Raw genomic sequence first — 21,277 nt, 5'->3', positions numbered from 1 at the left:
CCCACTTAACTGGTAGAAAGCCCAGCTCATAGTCCTCAAAGATAAACACCCTATTTAACTATTCTTTCATTTTCCCTTTGTAACATAGTATAGGAGATCCCCAAGATGTATTCAGGATGGGTTTCTGTTGGCGTAAAGCAATAAGTATTGTGCTCTGATTACGGTCATCAAAGCGGGATACTGCTTGTCCATCAGGAAAAGGCTTTGTTCCTGGTGACTGGCCGGTGGGTTGTTGTGCACCATGTTGTACACCAAGCTTGCATTTTTGCAGGCTTCAGAAAGAGGAACTGTGGGTATGCTTATTGTGGGTTGTAGGTGAGAATTGAGCTGATGGAAATAGTTATGTGATAGATCAGCAGCACTGCCAGATCACAGATCTTTTACATCCATTTTTCAGGGAACATATTTAAAGGAGGCCCTGTGAATAGTTATTTTATGTTAAATGGACCTTTCTTGAACTTGTCTTCCCTGTCTGCTGGACCGTTGTAACCTGAGAATATTTGGGATTGGTTTATTTTATAGGGTGGCAGTGAAAGCTGGTTCACGGATAGCAACAATGCCATTGCCTCCCTGGCTTTCCACCCTACGGCTCAGCTCCTGCTGATTGCCACCGCCAATGAGATCCACTTCTGGGATTGGAGTCGACGGGAGCCCTTTGTTGTGGTCAAGACGGCTAGCGAGATGGAACGAGTCCGGTGAGTACCCTGCCCCCGCCCCCCAACAGTGCCTGGCACTGGACTAACATGGCAGAGAATGTGTACACCTGCTGTTATCCCTGCTTAGGGCAAGTTATTGTCCCTGGGGCTCCTCCTACTTTTAAAGTGGCTGGCCAATCATCTGGGAAGCAGTTCATTTCAGGTGTCTCTTACTGGTGTCACTTCTGGTTCTCTGTAGAAGTGGGTCATTAGAATCCATTTTAGGCTTAAAGCTATCTGGGTTTAGGATAGAATCCTCTCTTTGGGAAAAATGAAAGATATTTAGGTGATATTTTAGTAGCTTGGTGGGTAATTGCTCATCCCTGGTTGTTGTGTATATCAACTGGAAGATGGAGATATAAGCATGTATCAAATCTGCTAGTTGATATTTATTTAGCCCTTAAAATCAAAACACATATTGCCTGAATTAAAGTGGATGAATTGCCTTCTTTTGGTCCTCCTGATACTGCAGTTGAATATAGGCTAATTTTTTAGTCTAAGCTATGTCAGTTGATGCAGGGACTGCTTGTTCACGGTCACCAGAACTCATGCTTCTTAACAGCGTAGCTGCTGTCTGAGGGGAGAGCTGAATCAGTGGCAGAACATGGGCGTGTGCTGTTGCTTTATCCTTATGATGGGCTCTTAGATGTGGCAAATGGCATCCTTAATGTAGCTGTTTGCTGGGTTGGAAGCCTGGATATTTTTCAAAAGTGAAATTATTATCTTAGTGATACATATTCCCTTACTCTGGCAAGTGTGAGGCAGTAATGAGGCATTGAGCCCTATTATTTTAATTTCTTTGAAAGTTTTGAAACTCTTTAGCATAAAGTAGATGTCCGAGTAATCCCACATTTATCAGTAAAATTGAACACAAGTTTCCTCTTTTCAGTTAGCATAATCTTTCAATGTGTGTTTTTCTCTCTAATTTTCTATGTTTTCAGTTTGGTGAGATTTGATCCCCTTGGACACTACTTACTCACAGCAATTGTTAACCCCTCTAATCAGCAGGTAAGTTAGTTAGCATTTTCAACTCCATCTAAACTGTGGGTTGTTGTCTGAAGTAGTACCCTATTTCTCATTATATTAGACTCTCATTCTCAGTGCCCAAGTGCTCCTTTCCTTTCAAGATACGAAACTAGCTTCAGACTGTGTTTTCAAAATTATAGCCGTAATCTTGACACGAGAGTCATTTCTGAAGCCTCTGAGTGATTGCTTTGTTAGAAGTAACCAGGCAGTGTTGGATGGCTTGTCATTCATGTGTGTCTGGCTGGTTGACATTTTGCTTTTCCTCACTGCCCCCGTGTTGTGGAGATGCCTTTTGCAAGAGAATTGGTTTGCCATCTGTACTCATTCAGATGTGTTGCTAATTGAAAGTGTATAATTTAATAATATACGATTATTCTAAATGATAAGCTAGTTAGAAGTTCTCAGTGCTTCAGGGATAAAGAGCTCTTATTTATCTATGAATGCTGTTTTCCTTGGATGATTATCGGTAGTTTTCTGATTTACCTAGAGGTTCTACCTAACTGCCTTGCTCTATCCTCCTGCCCTACTCTGGTCCACGCTGCAGGGTGATGACGAACCAGAGATTCCCATAGATGGGACAGAATTATCCCACTACCGCCAGCGCGCCCTCCTGCAATCACAGCCAGTTCGCCGGACACCTCTCCTCCATAATTTCCTGCACATGCTGTCCTCCCGCTCCTCTGGCATCCAGGTGGGAGAGCAAAGCACGGTGCAAGATTCCGCCACCCCCTCACCCCCACCGCCTCCCCCTCAGTCCGCCACGGAGCGTCCCAGGACTTCCGCTTACATCAGGCTCCGACAGCGGGTCAGTTACCCCACAGCTGAGTGCTGCCAGCACCTTGGGATCCTGTGCCTTTGCAGCCGCTGCTCTGGCACTCGAGTTCCTTCCCTCTTGCCACACCAGGACAGTGTCCCCCCTGCTTCTGCCAGAGCTACTACCCCTTCCTTTTCTTTTGTACAGACCGAGCCCTTCCATCCCCCGGAGCAGGCTTCGTCAACGCAGCAGGACCAGGGCCTCCTGAACCGGCCGTCTGCCTTCAGTACAGTCCAGAGCAGCACCGCCGGCAACACGCTCCGCAACCTCAGTCTGGGTCCTACCCGTCGCTCGTTGGGAGGCCCTCTGTCTAGCCACCCTTCTAGATATCACCGAGAAATGGCTCCTGGGCTGACAGGATCTGAGTGGACCCGGACAGTCCTCAGTCTGAACTCCCGCTCTGAGGCAGAATCCATGCCCCCGCCCAGAACCAGTGCCTCTTCAGTCAGTTTGTTGTCGGTGCTGAGACAGCAGGAAGGTGGCTCTCAGGCATCAGTGTATACTTCAGCCACAGAAGGGAGGGGTTTTCCAGCTTCGGGGTTGGCAGCTGAGTCAGATGGAGGGAATGGCTCCAGCCAAAACAACTCAGGCAGCATTCGCCATGAACTTCAATGTGACCTGAGACGCTTCTTCTTGGAATATGACCGGCTTCAGGAGCTGGACCAGAGCCTGAGTGGGGAAGCTTCCCAGACCCAACAGGCCCAGGAAATGCTCAACAATAACATTGAATCTGAGAGACCAGGCCCCTCCCACCAGCCCACCCCTCACAGCAGTGAGAACAACTCCAATCTGTCCCGTGGCCACCTGAACCGCTGTCGGGCCTGCCACAATCTCCTGACCTTCAACAACGATACCTTGCGCTGGGAAAGAACCACACCTAACTACTCCTCTGGTGAGGCCAGCTCCTCCTGGCAGGTCCCCAGTACCTTTGAGGGCGTGCCATCAAGTGGCAGCCAGTTGCCACCTCTTGAGCGGACTGAGAGCCGAACGCCCAGCTCCAGCAGGCTGGAGTTGAGCAGCTCTGCTAGTCCGCAGGAAGAGAGGACTGTGGGGGTGGCCTTTAACCAGGAGATAGGCCACTGGGAAAGAATTTACACTCAGTCCAGCAGATCTGGAACTGTATCCCAGGAGGCCTTACATCAGGATATGCCTGAGGAAACCTCGGAGGAAGATTCACTCAGGAGGTAAGCAGGTGCTCTCGACTTTTCGCTCATTTCTTACTTTTCTCCTATCTCCTCCTTCAGTCCTAGAGATGTTGTGGCTCTATCTGGAGTGTCTGGGACCCATGCATCCGGTTCTGATCTCCCTAGCTTCCATTGCCTCTTCTTGGAAAATTTTGCTCTGGTGCCAGAGCACCAGGGCCTCACAGTGTGAGTCAGTTGCCTCTGCTAGCTCTCTTTCTGACTAAGCTCGTGTGATTTTCAGCCTTGAAAGGAAAGCATAGATTAGGTTAGAGAAGCATAGAGCCATTGCCTTCCTCTACCCTGCTTTTTGACCTTGAGGGATCGTATATACAGGACAAGTTATTCAGAACGCCTCAGGATAAATAGTGAAAGAGGATCCTGCTTGGGACAGGTTAGTATATTAGCTTTCTTCAGTTGTGTCGCTTTAGACAACTGTATTTACTTCTTAAACCTTATCTTTTGGAACATTGCAGGTTGACAAAAAGAAAGGGAAAACATACATACACATCAAGGAAAATGATATCTTCTTAGAGATAATATGTTTTTGGGCAGCAAGTTAGTTCAGTGAAGACTCTTTGAATGGACCTTCAGATGAGTATTCATCTCAGGGCGGGGAAGGCCTTTCTGTGCTTGGATTGGCATCCCAGCCAGCTCTTTCATGGAAGAAACAGAGTGGGTGTAGTTGCCCGCCCACCACATGTTCCACGTATGGCTGTGCGCGCATCTCTCTTGATTTATTAGGGACTTCTTTCTGTAATTCTCTAAAGGTCAAATCTAGCGTAATCACCAACTCCCAGAATATGCTTGTTGGATCCAAACAGCATATTGCTCTGCTTACATCCTCTGTTGAAGCAACTGAAATTTCTCTGACATAAGCTTCTAAGGAGGATGGGAATATGGATTATGCACATAATGTACTTGTTATTTTGGGAGGGTGCTGTAGATAGTCACTCAGTCAGTAAGTATTTCTTGAATGGTTACAGTTTTTTTTTCCAGCACTGTGCTGGGCACTCTGGGGAATAGGAAAGACTTGTAATACACAGTCTTTGCCCACAGGGAGTGTACAGTGTTATTGTGGAGATAAGACTGACTGACATGAAATTATGTAACAAGTGTACACAATCAAGCACTTCATTATGTGGTAGTGGTGTTGTTGAATGCACTTGCGTAGACTCTTGACTCATAGGAACCCCTTGTGACAGAGTAGAACTACTCCATAGGGTTGTCTAGGTTGTAATCTTTATGGGACCAGATTGCCAAGTCTTTATCCCAAGGAGCGGCTGGGTGGGTTTGAACCACCAACCTTTCAGTTAGCAGCTAAGCACTTCACCGTTACACCACCAGGGCTTGTTCTTTATATGGTACTAAGATTAAATGTAGTTTGATTACAGAGAAAGGGAAGTATAATCAAGGAAGGCTTTACAAAATCACATCTTTAGAGACGGTTAGAATTTGGAGAAGGAAAGACCTTTTTGTTTTAGGAGAATAACACATACTAAGGGAGGAAAACTAAAACCAAAGCCGTTGCCGTCTAGTCGATTCCGACCCATAGCGACCTTATAGGACAGAGTAGAACTGCCCCATAGAGTTTCCAAGGAGTGCCTGGTGGATTTGAACTGCTGACCTTTTGGTTAGCAGCTGTAGCACTTAACCACTGTGCCACCAGGGTTTCCAGGAAAGGACTTCGTATATGCAAGATATTAGGTAGTTACTAAGGGCTTGGAGAGGGGAATAGAGAGATATTTGGTTGGATATAAAAGGCAGACAAAATCGTAGAGGTTGTTACTATGCCCATATGACTGGGACCAGTTCCTGGCTTTGGAATATTTTGCTTGCACCATGGCCCATGTTATGAACCTGGTACTCTTGTCTTCCTCCTTATCAAGAGAGGTGAGAAGGTAGCAAGCACAGTGCTGGACATACAGTAGGCACTTTAAAATGTTTTGAAGGTAGCCTTGAAAGGATTGTCTTCAATTACTGCTCTAAGAAGACTACCCATTTCTGTTTCATAGTACCATTGGGCTTCTGGTCAGCTTTTGTCCCTCCTGCTTTAGCAATATCTCTTCCCATGTGTTCTGAGAAATACCCAAGTGGCTTAATATACACCCTACTGTTTGAAATAATTAAAGATACCAATTATTGAGGGCCTACTATTAAACACCAGTTACTGAGGACCAATCTCTGGAGAAGGACATCATGCTTGGTATAGTACAGGGTCAGCAAAAAAGAGGAAGACCATCAAGGAGTTGGATTAACACAGTGGCTGCAATAGTGGGCTCAAACACAGCAACGATTAGGAGGGTAGTACAGATGGGCAGTGTTTCCTTCTGTTGTATGTAGAGTTGCTATGAGTCAGAATTGACGTGACAGCACCTAACAACATCAGTGTGTTGGGTACTCAGTTCTTGGCTTTGCATTATTTCTGATTTCCACAACAGCTCTGTGCAAGGCAGGTATTAAGTTTCCCATCTTACAGTTGAGAAAAGTGAGGCCCAGGGAAATTGAGTTTCTTATTAAAGGTCATATAGTAGGTTGCTGAGTAAGAGATTTGAACTCTGGTCTCCATGACTCAGAGATCTTTCTGAGCTATTCTCCACAATATATTATTTTTCAGTAGACCATTTTTGTTTATTTCATTTAATTTTTTATTATGGAAATCTTCAAATATATATACAAGTGAAAAGCATAATGAATGAACTTCCATGTACCTGTAATCTGACTTCACAAATTAGCAACAGTTGGCAAGCCTTCTTTCATCAACAGCCGCCACCTACTGCCCCCAGCTAGATGATGTGTAATTTCTTCTGTTCGTACTTCACTGTGTTTCTCTAGAGCAGTGCTGTCCAGTAAAACCTTCACAGTGATAGAAATGTTCTGTATCTGTGGTCTTCAATATGGAAGTCCCTAGCCACATGTACTTATAAATGTGGCTGAAGTGATCTGAGGAACGACATTTTTAATTTTTAAAATTTTAACTCATTTAAATTTAAATAGCCACATTGTACACCTAGAATATTAATAACCATTTTTAAATAAAGCAGGCCATTTAAAACCCAGAAACTAGTAAGAATTCACCCCAAAATTTTAAGTATTCTGTTTATTTATTTATTTTTCGGGGTGACAAAAAGTATTATGTGTTTGTGGTTTTAAAAAAGTTCAAGCATTTAAGATATACACTAGAAAATGAGGCCCCTTTTCATCCTGCTGTAAACAATTTAATATATATATAATTTTTTTTCCTTTAAAATATACACATAGCAAGCACATGGCTGTTACTGTAAAACAGTATATTAATTCAGAGAAAGCAAAAGTCCTTCTTGGATCCCCACCCAATTCCATTCTTCTCCCTAGAAAACCAATGTCTTTGGTGTGGGGTATACCTTTTGATCTCTTCACAAATAATCATAAATAATAAAACATTGGCTGACAGCTGACTCAAAAGTGAAGTATATTGTAAAATATTTTAAGTGTACTCCCCTTCAAGAAGGAGCACCACTTTCTCTTAAATTGAGTGGCTGCATTCTGGTGTAAATCACTAATACAAACAAGTGCTGTTTTCTAAGGGGCTGATATTCCCCAGCTGATGAGCCAGCCCTTGTTTCTGTTTCTCCAGCAGGTGTCACTGTTGGGCTGCTGCTGCTGCTGCTGGGCTAGGCTGGCTGGGAAGAAAAGAGGGCGTTTTACTGTTTGTGGAGCCCTCCTGATAGCATAGAGGTTAAGCATTTGGCTGCTAACCAAAAGGTCAGCAGTTCGAATCCACCAGCCACTCCTTGGGAACCCTATGGGGCAGTTCTACTCTGTCCTGTAAGGTTGCTACGAGTCGAAATTGACCCGACGGTAATGGGTTTTTTGGTTTTTACTGTTTGTGTGACAAAGCCTGTGTATAGTCTTTGTAGGTGAGGATTACTATGTGAGTGGAGCTCACAAAAGGTGATTGTACTTGAAGGGAGAGGGTTTTGTCCTCTGGCCTTGTAGTGGGAGATAGACTAAAGAAAAACGTTTTAATCCTTGGTGCTGCTGGCATAATTAATGGTGTTTGCAAATAGTGAGAATCTTAATAGGCACACAGTGTGTATTTCAGTATAGCTCTATGCTGCTATATGTTCATAACCAATACAGAGTTTGTCTCTTTTCACCTGTGGGAAGTGAAGGTTGAGCTATCTGTGTAGCCTGGCTCCAGCTTACAACTTGGGTGACAGGCCCTTTGCTTCCCCAAAAGAAACTTCATTTTCGTTTGGATAGTGCAGGCTTTAGCAGAAGATGATCAGGTTGTTGTGGGTCCTTGGAATAGGATTCCCAGTAGGCTTTCAAAACTGCCGTTAGGGAAAGGAGAAACTCATTTAAGTAACACCTTAAAACTGGAGGGAACCTAGAGCTCATGTAGTCCAGCCTCTTTGTTTATCGGTGAGAAAACTTAAATACAGAGAGAGGAAGTGACCTTAAAGAGGTGCTTGTGGCAAAGCTGGAACCCCTGGATCCTGATCCAGAAGAGGCCACACTTTGCTCCACTTCATTTGAAATTAGTGCTTTCCTGTAGTGGTTTTCTCCCTCAAAGCCTCTATTGCTTAGCAGATCGTTGCCTGAGGGGACACTTCAGTTAACTCTCATTGTAAAAAATTAGAGGTCTGATAGATGATTTGTAATGATGGGATAGAAAATTATATTGGTGAAGAATGAGCTTCTTGGATCAAGTAGACACATGAGACTATGTTGGCATCTCCTGTCTGGAGGGGAAAAGGGAGGGTGAGGGGATCAGAAGCTGGCCTAATGGGCTAGAAGAGAGAGAGTGGAGTGAAGGAGTATGCTGTTCCATTAGGGGAAGAGCAGTTAGAAGTATATAGCAAGATGTGTATAAATTTTTGTACGCGAGACTGACTTGATTTGTAAACTCTCACTTAAGGTACAATAAAAAAAAAGTAATCTCAGGGATATTCACAGTTAAAATGCCAACAACTGGGGTATAAAATTGGGCTAAACCCTTTCCCCCCTAACCAAATTATTTCTGTGCCCCTTCTCCAGAGACATAACAAGGCCTTGGGTCTGAGATTGAGTGTGTCCTGAGAACTGATGTCTTTTCGTCTTTACTTCAGCCCAGTAGCATAAAATTTGCTCCAGGACGTTGAAGGGTAGAGTTAGAAGCTCACATTGGATTTCTAAGTTTCTTAGGTTTTTGCGAGGGAATTGCTTTGGTGTTTGGAGCATTCTGAAGCCTCTTGAGTGTTCATGGTGGGCCAGTCAGACTTGTTGGAGCCCTCAGCTGAAATATTGGTGGAGGGAAATAAATGGATATGTCTGCAGGGCTAATTATGGGTCCATAAGAGAGGAGAAGGCAACCTAGGGAGGGGTCCCACTTCAGTAGTTTTTCTGTGGCACTGACCCACCTGAGTCAAAATAGAGTATGTATTTAAAATCCTTCCCTGTTTCTTTGGCTAGGGAATATACCCAATTTATTATTCAGAACCTAGCATAACTGTCACCTTCTCTTTGGGGAAACCTTGGCTGACTGCTCCAGATAATCACTTCCCACTCCTTGCTGCTTCTGTACTAGATGCTTGCTCGTCATATTGTACCTGTGAAAAAAATTGTTTGTTTACCTCTCTCAGTGAGCTCCCTGAAGGCAGTGATTATGTCTGTATCCTTACTGTACCTAGAGTACTACCTGGCACATAGCAGATGCTCAATAAATGGTAGTTGAATAAATGGAATTGAGATTATATCCCCTATGATTCAGTATGCAGCGCAAATACTTTTGGCTTTTTTAGTAAAAACAAATATTTTTTAAAAGAAGATCCATCATTATATCACGTGCTTTAATCTTACAGAGTCATTGGCTGCATGATGAGTGATACTCAGTACTTGTCGAATGAGTTTAGTGGCTTTACCTGGAGTTGTACATGGAAGACGCCTTCTATAACTTAAGCTCAGGTGATAACAAATTTGTTCCTCTGATATTTCCCTGTTGTGCCATGCTACTAAGTTGTGAATTTGTTCTCCTGAAGTCTGTAATAAGTCCTATGCACCTGGTCACTTGTCTTTTATGACTCAGGGCTTGCACATTGCTTGAATGTGGCATCATATATGGCTTCTTCTTGAGGCCGTTCTGTGGGTTTTTGGTTTGGCATCTCATTGATACTCATATTTCTGCCAGTCATTGCTGCTGTTTTTTCTCCTTATAGACTCCTCTTCAGTCTTAATGATGGTATACTTGGGCCTTGATAGAGTCAGAAATAGATGTGAATAATACAAATTAAATGTAACAGTTCTGTTTTCGTTTGGTGCTTAATATTTCTTGTAACCTCTGTGGAAGGCTTTCACTGAATTTGCTTAGAAGGAGAATGTTTGGGGTTGGTTGAGGTAGATGCTCTCATCTTTTTTTTTGAGGGGGGCCAGTTTCTGAGTCATTAGAACCAAATCCCTGTTAGTTTGGAGGTGATTTTGGTTCTTTTTTTTCTCCCAGAGGGTAAAATCCTTATATTGAAAAAGTTTAGCTCCACTTCTAATTATAAAGAGTGTGAATGACTGCCCCTAAAAAATGGGGAACTATTGATTTTAGTATTCAAGAGACAATAAACCCTTCCTAACTTTTGATTTCTGTTTACTCATAAGTTTGCCCTTTGAGGACAAAGAATAGAGAAGGATCCTCAACTAAGGGAATTTCATTTGTGGTATGGGCAAATCCTGCCTTGTTCCTGCTGGGGAAAAAGAGAAGCAGGTATTGAGAAATCCAAAAGGAGGCAAAGCACATGGTGGAATTATGCAGCTCAGTTTTGAGAGAAGTAAGGAAAGCTGGGGGAAGGTAAACCCAGGCCTTTGAGGAGAGAGCTGAGGAGTATGTTCAAGGGATGACCCATGCATGAGCTTTGGCATGGAGATATTAAGGACAGAGCTAAGGCTCTGTAACCCTGAGAATTGGGCTTGTGAAATAATTATTCTGTGATCGATCAGCTCATTCATTCAATTAAATACTTACTAAACACCCACTGTGTGCCGGGTACTATTTAAGTGCGGGCAATACCAGCAGTTGACAAAAGCTTTGCATTCATGGACTCATTCAGATGGGAGCGAGACAGATAATAAACATGTAAGTAAAATACCTAGTATTCCAGATGGTGATAAGAGGGAGGAAAAAAATTATATGTATAAGAGGGTTGCAGCTTTAAATAGTGTAACCAGAGGAGGCCTCTCTGATAAGGTGACTCAGGAGCAGAAACCTCAAGGAAGCGAGGAAGAAACCCTGTAGATACTGGAGGCAAGGACATTCCAGGCGGAGGGAAGAGCAAATGCAAAGTCTCCGAGGTGCTTGGCATAGCACTGGAGCACAGCAAGGGATGGAGTGATAGAAGATGAAGTTAGGCCACAGGGGCTAGATCATGCAGGACCTTCTAAGCCGTTTAAGGGATTTTATTTCTTACTCTGAGTGATTTGGGAAGCTATCGGAAGTGGAATAGCATGATCTGACCTATATTTCAAAAGGATAACTCTGGCCACTGCTTGAGAATAGACTGACGAGGCTCTGCTAAGAAGGGTCAATTAAAGTTAGGCAAACAGCACACGCTTTTAGATTAATTTGTGTCTTGGGACTGTGGTAAAAACCAAAAGTGGTAGTCGGCGGCTCTGTGTCAGAATAAGAAAGACCTGAAACGCTCGGATGAAGAGGCACTAAATTAATAAATAAGTAAAACCTCTCAGCACGCATATTATCTGCAACAAAGCCGCCACCTCCTCCCCCCCCAAAAAAGAAGGTATCTTATTTTTTTCAGAGCCTGAAAAATCTATGGTGAGCAAAGGAGCATAAATGGAAATTTTTAAACAATTGTTTTTTTCTGCTTATAAAACTAATGCTAGTTTATTTGTAAAAATTCAAATGTCACAGAAATATGTGATGTAGGAAGGGAATGTTTGTGTCGTGCCACTGCCGGGTTATAACCACTGTTAACAAGTTGTGTATGTTAATTTCAGATTTTTTTCTATGCAAATGAAAATACTTTTTTTTTTCTCTATTTTTAAAGGTGGGCTCATACTAAATCTGCTCTTTTGCTGGTTACATATTTCACTTCATATGTCATGGACATTTTCCCTTGTTGATATATAGAGAGCCTGCATTCTTTTTAATAATTGCATAGTATTCCACCAGTTGAATACACCGTAATTTATTAAACCAGTCCCCTACTGATGGAATTTGGATCGTTTCCTGTTTTCATTTTTACAAACAATGCTGCATCATCTTTGAATATTTGCGCAGGTGTTTCTAGGGGATGACTCTCTGGAAGTGGAATTGCCGGGACCGAATTCATTAAATGAATTTGCCATTCACTTAGTGGTAAATGACAGTTAATTGCATAGAATTCATTATTACTGATTTGAGATATGTAGAATATTTTCTATTTTTTTGTTTTATTTTAGTGAACATAATTTTATAGATATGGCTGTCACTGCTGGGACTCCTAATTCTGTTTTTTTCTCCACATGGTCTTTAGTTTCTCAGTAGCAGATTCTCCTACCACTGGGTTTTCAGGAATCTACTCCTCCAGGTTGAGAAGGACTTCTGTATTATCAGTTTTAACTATCTGCCACCTGGACGTGTATGTGTTTTTTCCCAGCACCTTTGTATGAGGGAGACATAGCCTTGTTTCATTTCTGCCATTCACTTAACATACTGTCCTTGGACTTCTGTGTCTTGTTAAATAATCGGGACAATCTGAGCATCTCTTGCCCCATTGTAAGGCAAGAGCTCTTAAATATTTGACTCTTTGTCTTCAGGGGTAGTTAGGCAACCCATTTCTCTTGTCTTTGGCAATATGGGAATGAGAATGGGGTAGAGGAGAGGTACCATTGCTGATAACGTTTTTCACCTTTGCTGCTCACCTGTCAAAGTAAATGACTCTTTGAGCCTCTTGGAATTCTGAGTTTGATCCCTACCTATACCCTCTGTATCAGGGGTTGGCAAACTTTATCTGTAAAGGGCCAGGCAGTAAATGTTTTAGGCTCTGGGGGCCAGACAGTTTCTGTTGCAACTACTCAGCTCTGCCGTTGTAGCACGGAAGCAGCCATGGACAACATGTAAATGAGTGGGGCTGTGTTCCAATAAAACTTGTATTTATGAACACTGACATTTGATTTTCATATAATTTTCACATATCACAAAATATTCTTCTTTTGATGTTTTCAACCACTTAAAAAGTAAAAACCTTCTTAGCTCATAGACTGTACAAAAATAGGCAACAGGCCAGATGTGGCACATAGGCAGCAGTTTGTCAACCCCAGCTTTATTATGTGAATGGGACCTGGAAAAGGAGTCAGGTGCTGTAGTAATAGAAGGCACTATGATAATGAGGGCCCAGAAGAGATAGGTAGCGGGCTCCTGCACTTGTTCCTATTCCCCCTTCCCCTTTGGACTAGATGCCCTAGGTAATGGCTGTTGTGGAATTCTTTGATGGTTAAGAGCAGGCATAAATGCATAAAGACTTTTCTTCTTTCCTCTGCTGTCTGCCAGAAGCAGTGTTCTCCAGCCTCTCTACAAGTGTGTTTGGGAAATTATGGACAAATGAGGAGGCTTGCCCTGGTGATGGGGAGGGCATGAGTCTCCAGGCCCTCCAGGCGTTATGCTTGGCAAGCAGCCCTTCCCCACTGCAGGCCAAATTTGCACCTGTTAGGCTGATCCAGATTATCCCCTGTTGTTCCTCCCTCTGGGGCTAAATGGTGTAGAACAGGCTGTGTACTTTGTATACACACTGAGAACTTGAAAAGATGTAATCGGTTCTGTCAGTTCAGAGGGTTGGAGCGCCACAGGGACTGCAGCGTGGTTTGTATGTGTGCTGCAAATACATTGGGAACAATTTCCTATGTATTCATTCTCCCCCCTTCAGGTCCCCCTCTCCGCTTTTTATCTATTCAGAGTAGTGCTGTAAAGGGTGCGTTGGAGGTTTTTCTAAGACAATAACACCAGGTGTATGGAGTTCTGTTTGCATAATACAAATTTGGTTGTTGTAATCTGTCCCAGCCCATTAGAGCTGTGCAGGTAGCTTCCTCTCCTCCTCGTGGACCTTCTTATATATTTATAGAGGGGGCAGGATCTAGTGCATCTTGTTTCTGCTCCTTCTTGTGATCACTCTTGGTAATGTGTTCTGGTGGGCAAATTTTGCTTTAGTGCTTGGGCCTGTTACATTGATCCAGAGATTGCAAAACAGCCCTCAGGTATGTTTGTTTGGCCCTCCCAGTGTTTCTAAAAATTTCACGTTTTCCCCTACATAAATCCAGATTTCTAGATTCTGTTGACAGTACTGGAAAATCTGGCAATAATGGCTTGCAAAAAAAAAAGAAAAAAAAATTTTTTTTTAATGGCTTGCAGTCCCACGTAATAGCTGTTGACAGGAGTTGAGTAGTTGTTGCCCCCTTTATTAAAGGCATGGACTCTCTTGGTGCATTAGTTTATACTGGGCTGACTTCACTATTTATGTTACCTACCTAATTCTGATTTTGAGTTTGTGACCATAGCTCCAGCAAAATGTGTAGATGGCTTTATGTAGGCAGTGCCCTAACACTCTGCTCCACCAGGGGGAGGCACTGGATATCGCAGGACCCTGTCTTCTACTCCACCCAGCTTGCCTAATTCACCCACAGGGGCTCCCCTGCTGGGTGTGGGCTGTCATACTGACAGCCCCCTCACCTGAGAAGCTGCTGCCTGACTTTTTAATAGCAACAATTAACAGACTCCTCCTCTGTTTCCAAAGAGGGAAAGTGGGGGTGCCAAGCTTCTTTGCTGGGCGGGGCTCAGTTTGGTGGGCAGATCACTGTTGTGTCAGGTTATACAGTATGAGAGCAACCTCCCTTTAATGATGGACTGTGTAAAATCTTGGAGAAGAATGCTTGTTCCATTCCCTGTGAGCAGAGCACCTTGGACAGAGGGGTGGGTTCCAACTAAAAAGCCACATAACTTGGCAGGAAATTAAAATCAGTTCAGAGTAGGAGTAGAAAATTGTAATTATGAAGGAATCAAAGGCTGAAAGTATGACCTTGTCAGGAAGAGAATTGCAGGTCGTTAATATTGTGCCTTTTTCCATTGCTTCATTAGAGGACATGAGTGTGAATCTTTCTGCTTCTTGTGTTTTTTCCTCCCCTATAAGGTTTTTTTTTTTTTTTTATAAGGTTTCTTAGTTTTTTCTGTCTCTGTCTCCCTGCTGTGCCCTTAGATCACTTCACCTCAGCAAGGTGGCTTTTATCCTTTCCCTTCTTTGTTCTGGTAGCAGATGTAACCCTTTTAAAATTAAAATCAAGAAGGAGCTCTTTTTTTTTTTTTTCTTTAAACTTCTCCAGTCTAGTGCCTTTCTAGAAGTCTAGCACTTTCTCTTCTCTGCATGCTTTCCTGATGCGTTTTTACACTTGTCTCTTGTGACTTCTCAGGGAGAATTTAGGCAGAAGCTGGACTCAGCATTTTCTGTAAGCTTCTTGAAGGCAGGGCACATAGCTATCATATTTATCCTAACAGAGTTGCTGAATTATTAGTCTCTTGTTTTTGTTTTAAACATTTGCCATTGATTTCAACTTATGGTGACCCCATACGTGTCAGAGTAGAACTATACTTCTTAGGGTTTTCAGTGGCTGATTTTTTGGAAGGAGAGTGCCAGGCCTTTCTTCCAAGGTACCTCTGAGTGAACTCAAGCCTCCAACCTTTTGGTTAGCAGCTGAGTGTATTAACTGTTTGTACCACCCAGGGCTCCTAGTTTCTTGTAACACCACTAAATCAGGTAGGCTGTGTCAAATGGTATACTATTTTATGAGTGATAAGGTCAGAGGGAGAGAGATATTTCAGACTGTGTTTATTGTGAGCCCTGCTAAAGTGTTAGAGCAGGTAACCTTTGGAAAGCTCTTGGGACAGTATCTTTGGCTGATGGTTTTCAAAGCCTGGTCCCCGGACCAGGAACATGAGCATCTCCTGGGAACGTATTAGAAATACAAGTTTCTGGGCCTCACCTCAGACTTACTGAATCAGAAACTGGGAGGGGAGGGTTGTAACCTGCATTTTTATTAACAAGCCCTCCAAGTGATTCTGATGCACACTAAAGTTAGAGAATACTGTTTTTGACCATTTTAGGAAGTTTTTAGCCACACCCCCAAAACAAACAAAAAACCCTGTAGTACACTTTATATTACCATTACTTTTATTTTTTATTGTGCTTTAGGTGAAAGTTTACAGCTCAAGTTAATTTCTCATACAAAAGTTTATACACAAATTGTTATGTGACACTAGTTACAAGCCTTATGATGTGACAGCACCCCGGGTTTCCCAACCAGCTCCTGTCCTTTCCTGCCTTCTCATCCCGCCTCTGGAAAGGAGCAGCCCATTTGGTCTCAAGTATCTGCTTGAACTAAGAAGCACACTCTTCATGAGTATTATTTTATGTTTTATAGTCCAGTCTAATCTTTGTCTGAAGAGTGGGCTTTGGGAATGGTTTTAATTCTGGGTTAACGGAGCGTCCGGGGCCATGGCTTCTAGGGTTCCTCCAGTCTCAGTCATACTATTAAATCTGGTCTTTTTATGTGAGTTTGAGTTCTGCGCCATGCTTTTCTCCTGCTCTGTCAGGGACTCTCTGTTTTGTTCCCTGTCAGGGCGACATTACCATTACTTTTTATTTTTCCTTTTGTACCTGTCCCATGTGATTAAGTGCTGTTTTAAAGCTCATAGTATCCTTCGGTTCCCTGTCTTCTGTTTTCTTGTAACTTTTTCTAATGGAAAGGGCTTTGGAGTCCAACAACACTGATTTCAAATCCTGACTCTTCTCTGTGACCTTTGGCAGGCTAAGTAGCCTCTCTGAAACACAGTTTCCTCAATTGTAAAATCATTGCTGTGAGGGTTAAATGAGGCGAAACATATCAGATATTCTTACAAGTTTAGGAGCTCCAGAAACACCAGCCTCTTCTCCCTTTGCCAATCATTACTCTGCTCAAATAAATCACCTCTTGCCATACTCCTTGCAGATCAGTTTCTGTCTGCTAGTCATCTTCTGGATTTTAAACTTCATGGGATATCTGTGAGATCTCACCATGTGAAATTGGAGTAAGCCGAGAACATGACAAAGTGAGGTGCTTTATAAAGGGAGCATCAAGAATGACTGTTGTGATAGGATTGATGCTAGTTGCTCCCATTAGTCACTTGCAGCAGGACACAATCGAGGTTCTCTTTTAGAAAGTTCACTAACACAGAAGGGAGTTTGGTCCGTTGTAAGGGAGCAGGATATTATTCTCATTTTTCCTGCACTCTTTTACAGTAGTTCATACAAAAGAAACTTTTGTGCCTCTCGATGAGGGAGGAAGCACAAGTAGCCTTAATTTCCCAAATTCTAGGGCTACCTTCTGCATTGAGAGGGAGCTATACAGGGCAGAAATAAGTTTCAGAAAGATGGGGAGCCTCGTTAGAAGAGGTAGGAAACAGCAGCAAGTCTTTCTAAGTTGATATTGATCCTTCTGACCAATCACTACTGGGGACCTCAAGCTTTGGACACAGTGAGCAAACTTGCACTGAGTTTTTGTTGTTTAAGGTCTGTTTTCAAATGTCTTATTGAGTTTTTTGGTTTTGTTTTGTTTTGGTAGTCAAGGCTCCTTTGAGTACAGATGTGATTACTTTGGGGCTGTAAGCTAACTTCATGGACTAAGTTTTGTTTTGTTTCCCCTTAATTTATTTATTTAAATTTTTATTGTGCTTTAAGTGAAAGTTTACAAATCAAGTCAATCTCATAGAAAACCTTATATACACTTTGCCACATACTCCTAGTTGCTCTCCGCTTAATGAGGCAGCACACTCCTTCTCTCATCCTGTATTTCCATGTCTGTTCAGCCAGCTTCTGTCGCCCTCGGCCTTCACATCTCCCCACCAGACAGGAGCTGCACACATAGTCTCATGTGTCTACTTGAACCAAGAAACTCACTCTTCACCAGAAATGGACTTAGTTTTAATGCTGCTTTTGTGACTAGCTTCATTCACCTGTTGACTTCATCTACTGATGCATAACAAGCCACACATCAAAACAGCACATTCATTATCCTTCATAGTTCTTTGGGCAGACAGAGCTGCTGGTCTTGCATGGGGTCTCTCTCTAGTGGCATCTGGAAGCTCAGCCAGGACAGGTGGGCATCTCTCCCTTTCCATGTAGTCTCAGGGACTCCTCTGTCCACGTGGCCTCTCCCAACAGCGTAGCCAGACTTCTTACATAGCAACTTAGGGCTTCTAAAAGTGAGTGTTTAGAGGAGGAAATGGAAGCTGCCAGTATTCTTAAAGGGTAGACCTGGAACTGGCGCAGGTTGCCACATTCTTTTGGCTAAAACAAGTCACAGACCAGCCTGGATTTAGTGTGGGAGGGGGCCACACAAGGGTGAGAGTACTAGGAGTTATAGTTCTTTGGGAATCCATCTTAGAAGACCAGCCACTACAGGGACCAGACTATTTTATATACTAACATATACCCAGTAGTAGACACTCAGTAAATACGTGTGGTTTGCAATAGTGGATCAATGGATAGATGGATGAATGGGCGGATAGATGGATGGACAAACAAATGGATTAGGTGTGGAACTTAGGTGATTGTCAGGTCTCAGCCCTGCTTATGCCATGTTTATGCCTTTACCGTAGTCATGCTTCTTCAATACATGTCTTTCTGATGAACCGTCTTTTTAGGCCTAGTGACTTGGGTGGCCAGAGGGCATTATGTACTCTGCAGACATTTTGGGAGTTGTAATCCAAGGAAGGAAAAGTAAAGGCTATCTATTCAACTGTGTGCTGGCTACCATATTTTATATATGTTCTTACTTAATGGTAACAACCTTGTGAAATAGAGGTTTCCCCACAAATATAGAAGCTGAGGCTAACAGACTTGCCCAAAGTCATATAGCTAATAAGTGACACAAGATGGAATTTAAATTTCAATCTGTCTGATTCTAAAGCTCAAGCACCTGACATATATATATATACACACTTGCCTCGTATTTTAGTTATTCCAGGTGTTTCTTAGTTAGTCCCAGACCGTTAAGGTGTAGTAACGGGTTTCTCAACAGCAACATTATTGGCATTTGAGGCCAGAAAATTCTTTGTGGAGGTTGTCCTGTACATTGTAGGATATTGAGCAGCTTCCATGGTCTCTACTCAGTACATGCCAATAGCACTCCCTTTTCCCAGTGTGACAAGCATTGTCCCGTGTCACCAGGCATTGCCAAATTTTCCCAGGGGCGGAGGGAGAAATCCCCCCTCCGATTGAAAACCACTGATGAATTATGTCATGATTTACTATCCTTTGATCTTGCTGTTCTTTATTACACATCACAAGTAACCGTTAGTGGCTTCAAATCAACTTACTCTTTTTAGTTAAAATAGTATTGCCTGGTTCCGATGGTCTTGAGCCATGCCTTTCTCTCATTGCCTTGCTTCTCTTACTTTGTCCTTTTCCTTTTGTCTCCGATTCCCCAAATAAAATGCAGCTGGATAAGGTGGTGTTTGTAAGGACTTTCTACACAGGTATTGATTCAGCAGGCATTCAGATCTCTGAGATTATAGACATTAGCGCTGGTGAAAAGAAGGCAATTTGCATCGTTTAATTATAGTGAGGGGGGAAATTTGCTGAACTCTGAAACTTGCTCTTGAATGTAGAGTAGCTAAAGCGAATGGAAGAAATGATGATGTAAAAGAGCTGAACAGAAGATTTCAAAGGGTTGCTCTAGAAGACTAAGTATTATAATGAAATGTGTAAAGACCTGGAGTTAAAAAGCCAAAAGGGAAGAACATGCTTGGTGTCTTAGTCATCTAGTGCTGCTATAACAGAAATACCACAAGTGGATGACTTTAACAAAGAGGAATTTTTTTCTTCATAGTAAAGTTGGCTGAAAGTCCAAATTCAGGGCATCAGCTCCAGTGGAAGGCCTTCTCTCCCTGTCAGCTTTCTCATCAATCTCCCCCTGGTCTGGGAGCTTCTCCGTGTAGGGCCCCTGGGTCCCAAGGATGCGCTCTGCTCCTGACACTGCTTTCTTTGTGGTATGAGGTCCCCCATGTCGCCTCTCCCTTCTTTCCTTTGTATCTCAAGAGATTGCCTCAAGACACAATCCGATCTTGTAGATTGAGTCCTGCCTCACTAACACAACTGCCGCCCATCCTCCCTCATTAACATCATAGAGGCAGGATTTACAGCATATAGGAAAATCACATAATACTGGAAATCATGGCCCAGCCAAATTGATACACACATTTTGGGGAGGGGGGGCATAATTTGATCCATGACACTCGGTATTTCTCAAGCTGAAAGAGCTAAAGAAAGAATTCAAGCCTGGAGTTGCAATATTGAAGGATTCCATGAACAAGGTGATACTGCGTGGTTTAAAATCAGGAAGGATGTGCATCAGGGTTGTATCCTTTCACCATACCTACGCAACCTGTATGCTGAGCAGATAATCCGCAAAGCTGGACTATTGAAGAACTTGGCATCAGGATTGGAGGAAGACTCATTAACAACCTGCGTTATGCAGGTGACACAACCTTGCTTGCTGAAAGTGAAGAGGACTTGGAAGCACTAACTGATGAAGATCAAAGACCACAGCCTTCAGTATGAATTATACCTCAACTTAAAGAAAACAAAAATCCTTACAACTGGACCAATAAGCAACATCATGATAAACAGAAAAAACATTGAAGTTGTCAAGGATTTCATTTTACTTGGATCTACGAATCAGCGCCCATAGAAGCAGCAGCCAAGAAATCAAATGACATATTGCATTGGGCAAATCTGCTGCAAAAGACTTCTTTCAAATGTTAAAAAACAAGCCTGACCCAAGCGAGGGTATTTTCAGTCACCTCATATACATGTGAAAGCTGGACAATGAGTAAGGAAGACCGAAGCAGACTGATGGGTTTGAATTGTGGTGTTGTCAAAGAATATTGAATATGCCATGGACTGCCAGGAGAATGAACAAATCTGTCTTGGAAAAAGTGCAGCCAGAATACTCCTTAGAAGCAATGATGGTGAGCCTTGTCTCATGTATTTTGGACATGTTTTCAGGAGGGACCAGTTCCTGGAGAAGGACATCATGCTTGGTAGAGTAGAGGGTCAGAGAAAAAGAGGAAAACCCTCAATGAGATGAATTGACACAGTGGGTGCCACAAGGGGTTCAAACATAGCAACGATTGTAAGGATAGTACAGGACCGGGCAGTGTTTCCCTCTGTTGTACATAGGGTTGCTATGAGTCGGAACCAACTCAAGGGCACCTAACAGCAACAACATGGGCAAAATATTGCATAACGCAGGAACCATCAAAAGAAGATGGAAAGATTACACAAGAGTCACTATATCAAAAAGAATTTGTCTAAGTTCAACCATTTCAGGAGGTGGCATATGATCAGGAACCAAAGGTATTGAAGGAAGAAATCCAAGCCACACTGACAGCACTGGTGAAAAACAAGGCTTCAGGAACTGATGAAATACCAACTGAGATGTTTCAACAAACAGATACAATGCTGGAAGTGCTCACTTTGTCTGTGCTAAGAAATTTGGAAGGTAGCTGCCTGGCCAACCTACTGGAAGAG

At 42.8% G+C, this 21,277-nt stretch overlaps 1 protein-coding gene across 9 annotated transcripts in view; it reads left to right on the top strand.

Annotated features, from left to right (window-relative positions):
* AMBRA1 (autophagy and beclin 1 regulator 1) overlaps positions 1-21,277 on the top strand; it is a 179,721-nt gene that overhangs the window by 48,265 nt on the left and 110,179 nt on the right. For 5 of the 9 annotated variants that reach the window (XM_049891021.1, XM_049891016.1, XM_049891017.1 and 2 more), the window contains 3 exons: positions 523-695; positions 1,637-1,703; positions 2,266-3,719. In XM_049891021.1, the coding sequence (XP_049746978.1) occupies positions 523-695; positions 1,637-1,703; positions 2,266-3,719 (1,694 nt within the window). The remainder of the gene's footprint in view (positions 1-522; positions 696-1,636; positions 1,704-2,265; positions 3,720-21,277) is intronic. The other 4 variants (XM_049891024.1, XM_049891022.1, XM_049891023.1 and 1 more) reach the window with 2 other exon arrangements.

Source organism: Elephas maximus, chromosome 7 (genome assembly GCF_024166365.1).
Source record: "Elephas maximus indicus isolate mEleMax1 chromosome 7, mEleMax1 primary haplotype, whole genome shotgun sequence".
Lineage (NCBI taxonomy): Eukaryota > Metazoa > Chordata > Mammalia > Proboscidea > Elephantidae > Elephas > Elephas maximus.
The sequence above is the reverse complement of the archived record's forward strand: the minus strand, read 5'-3'. Positions and strand labels throughout refer to the sequence as shown.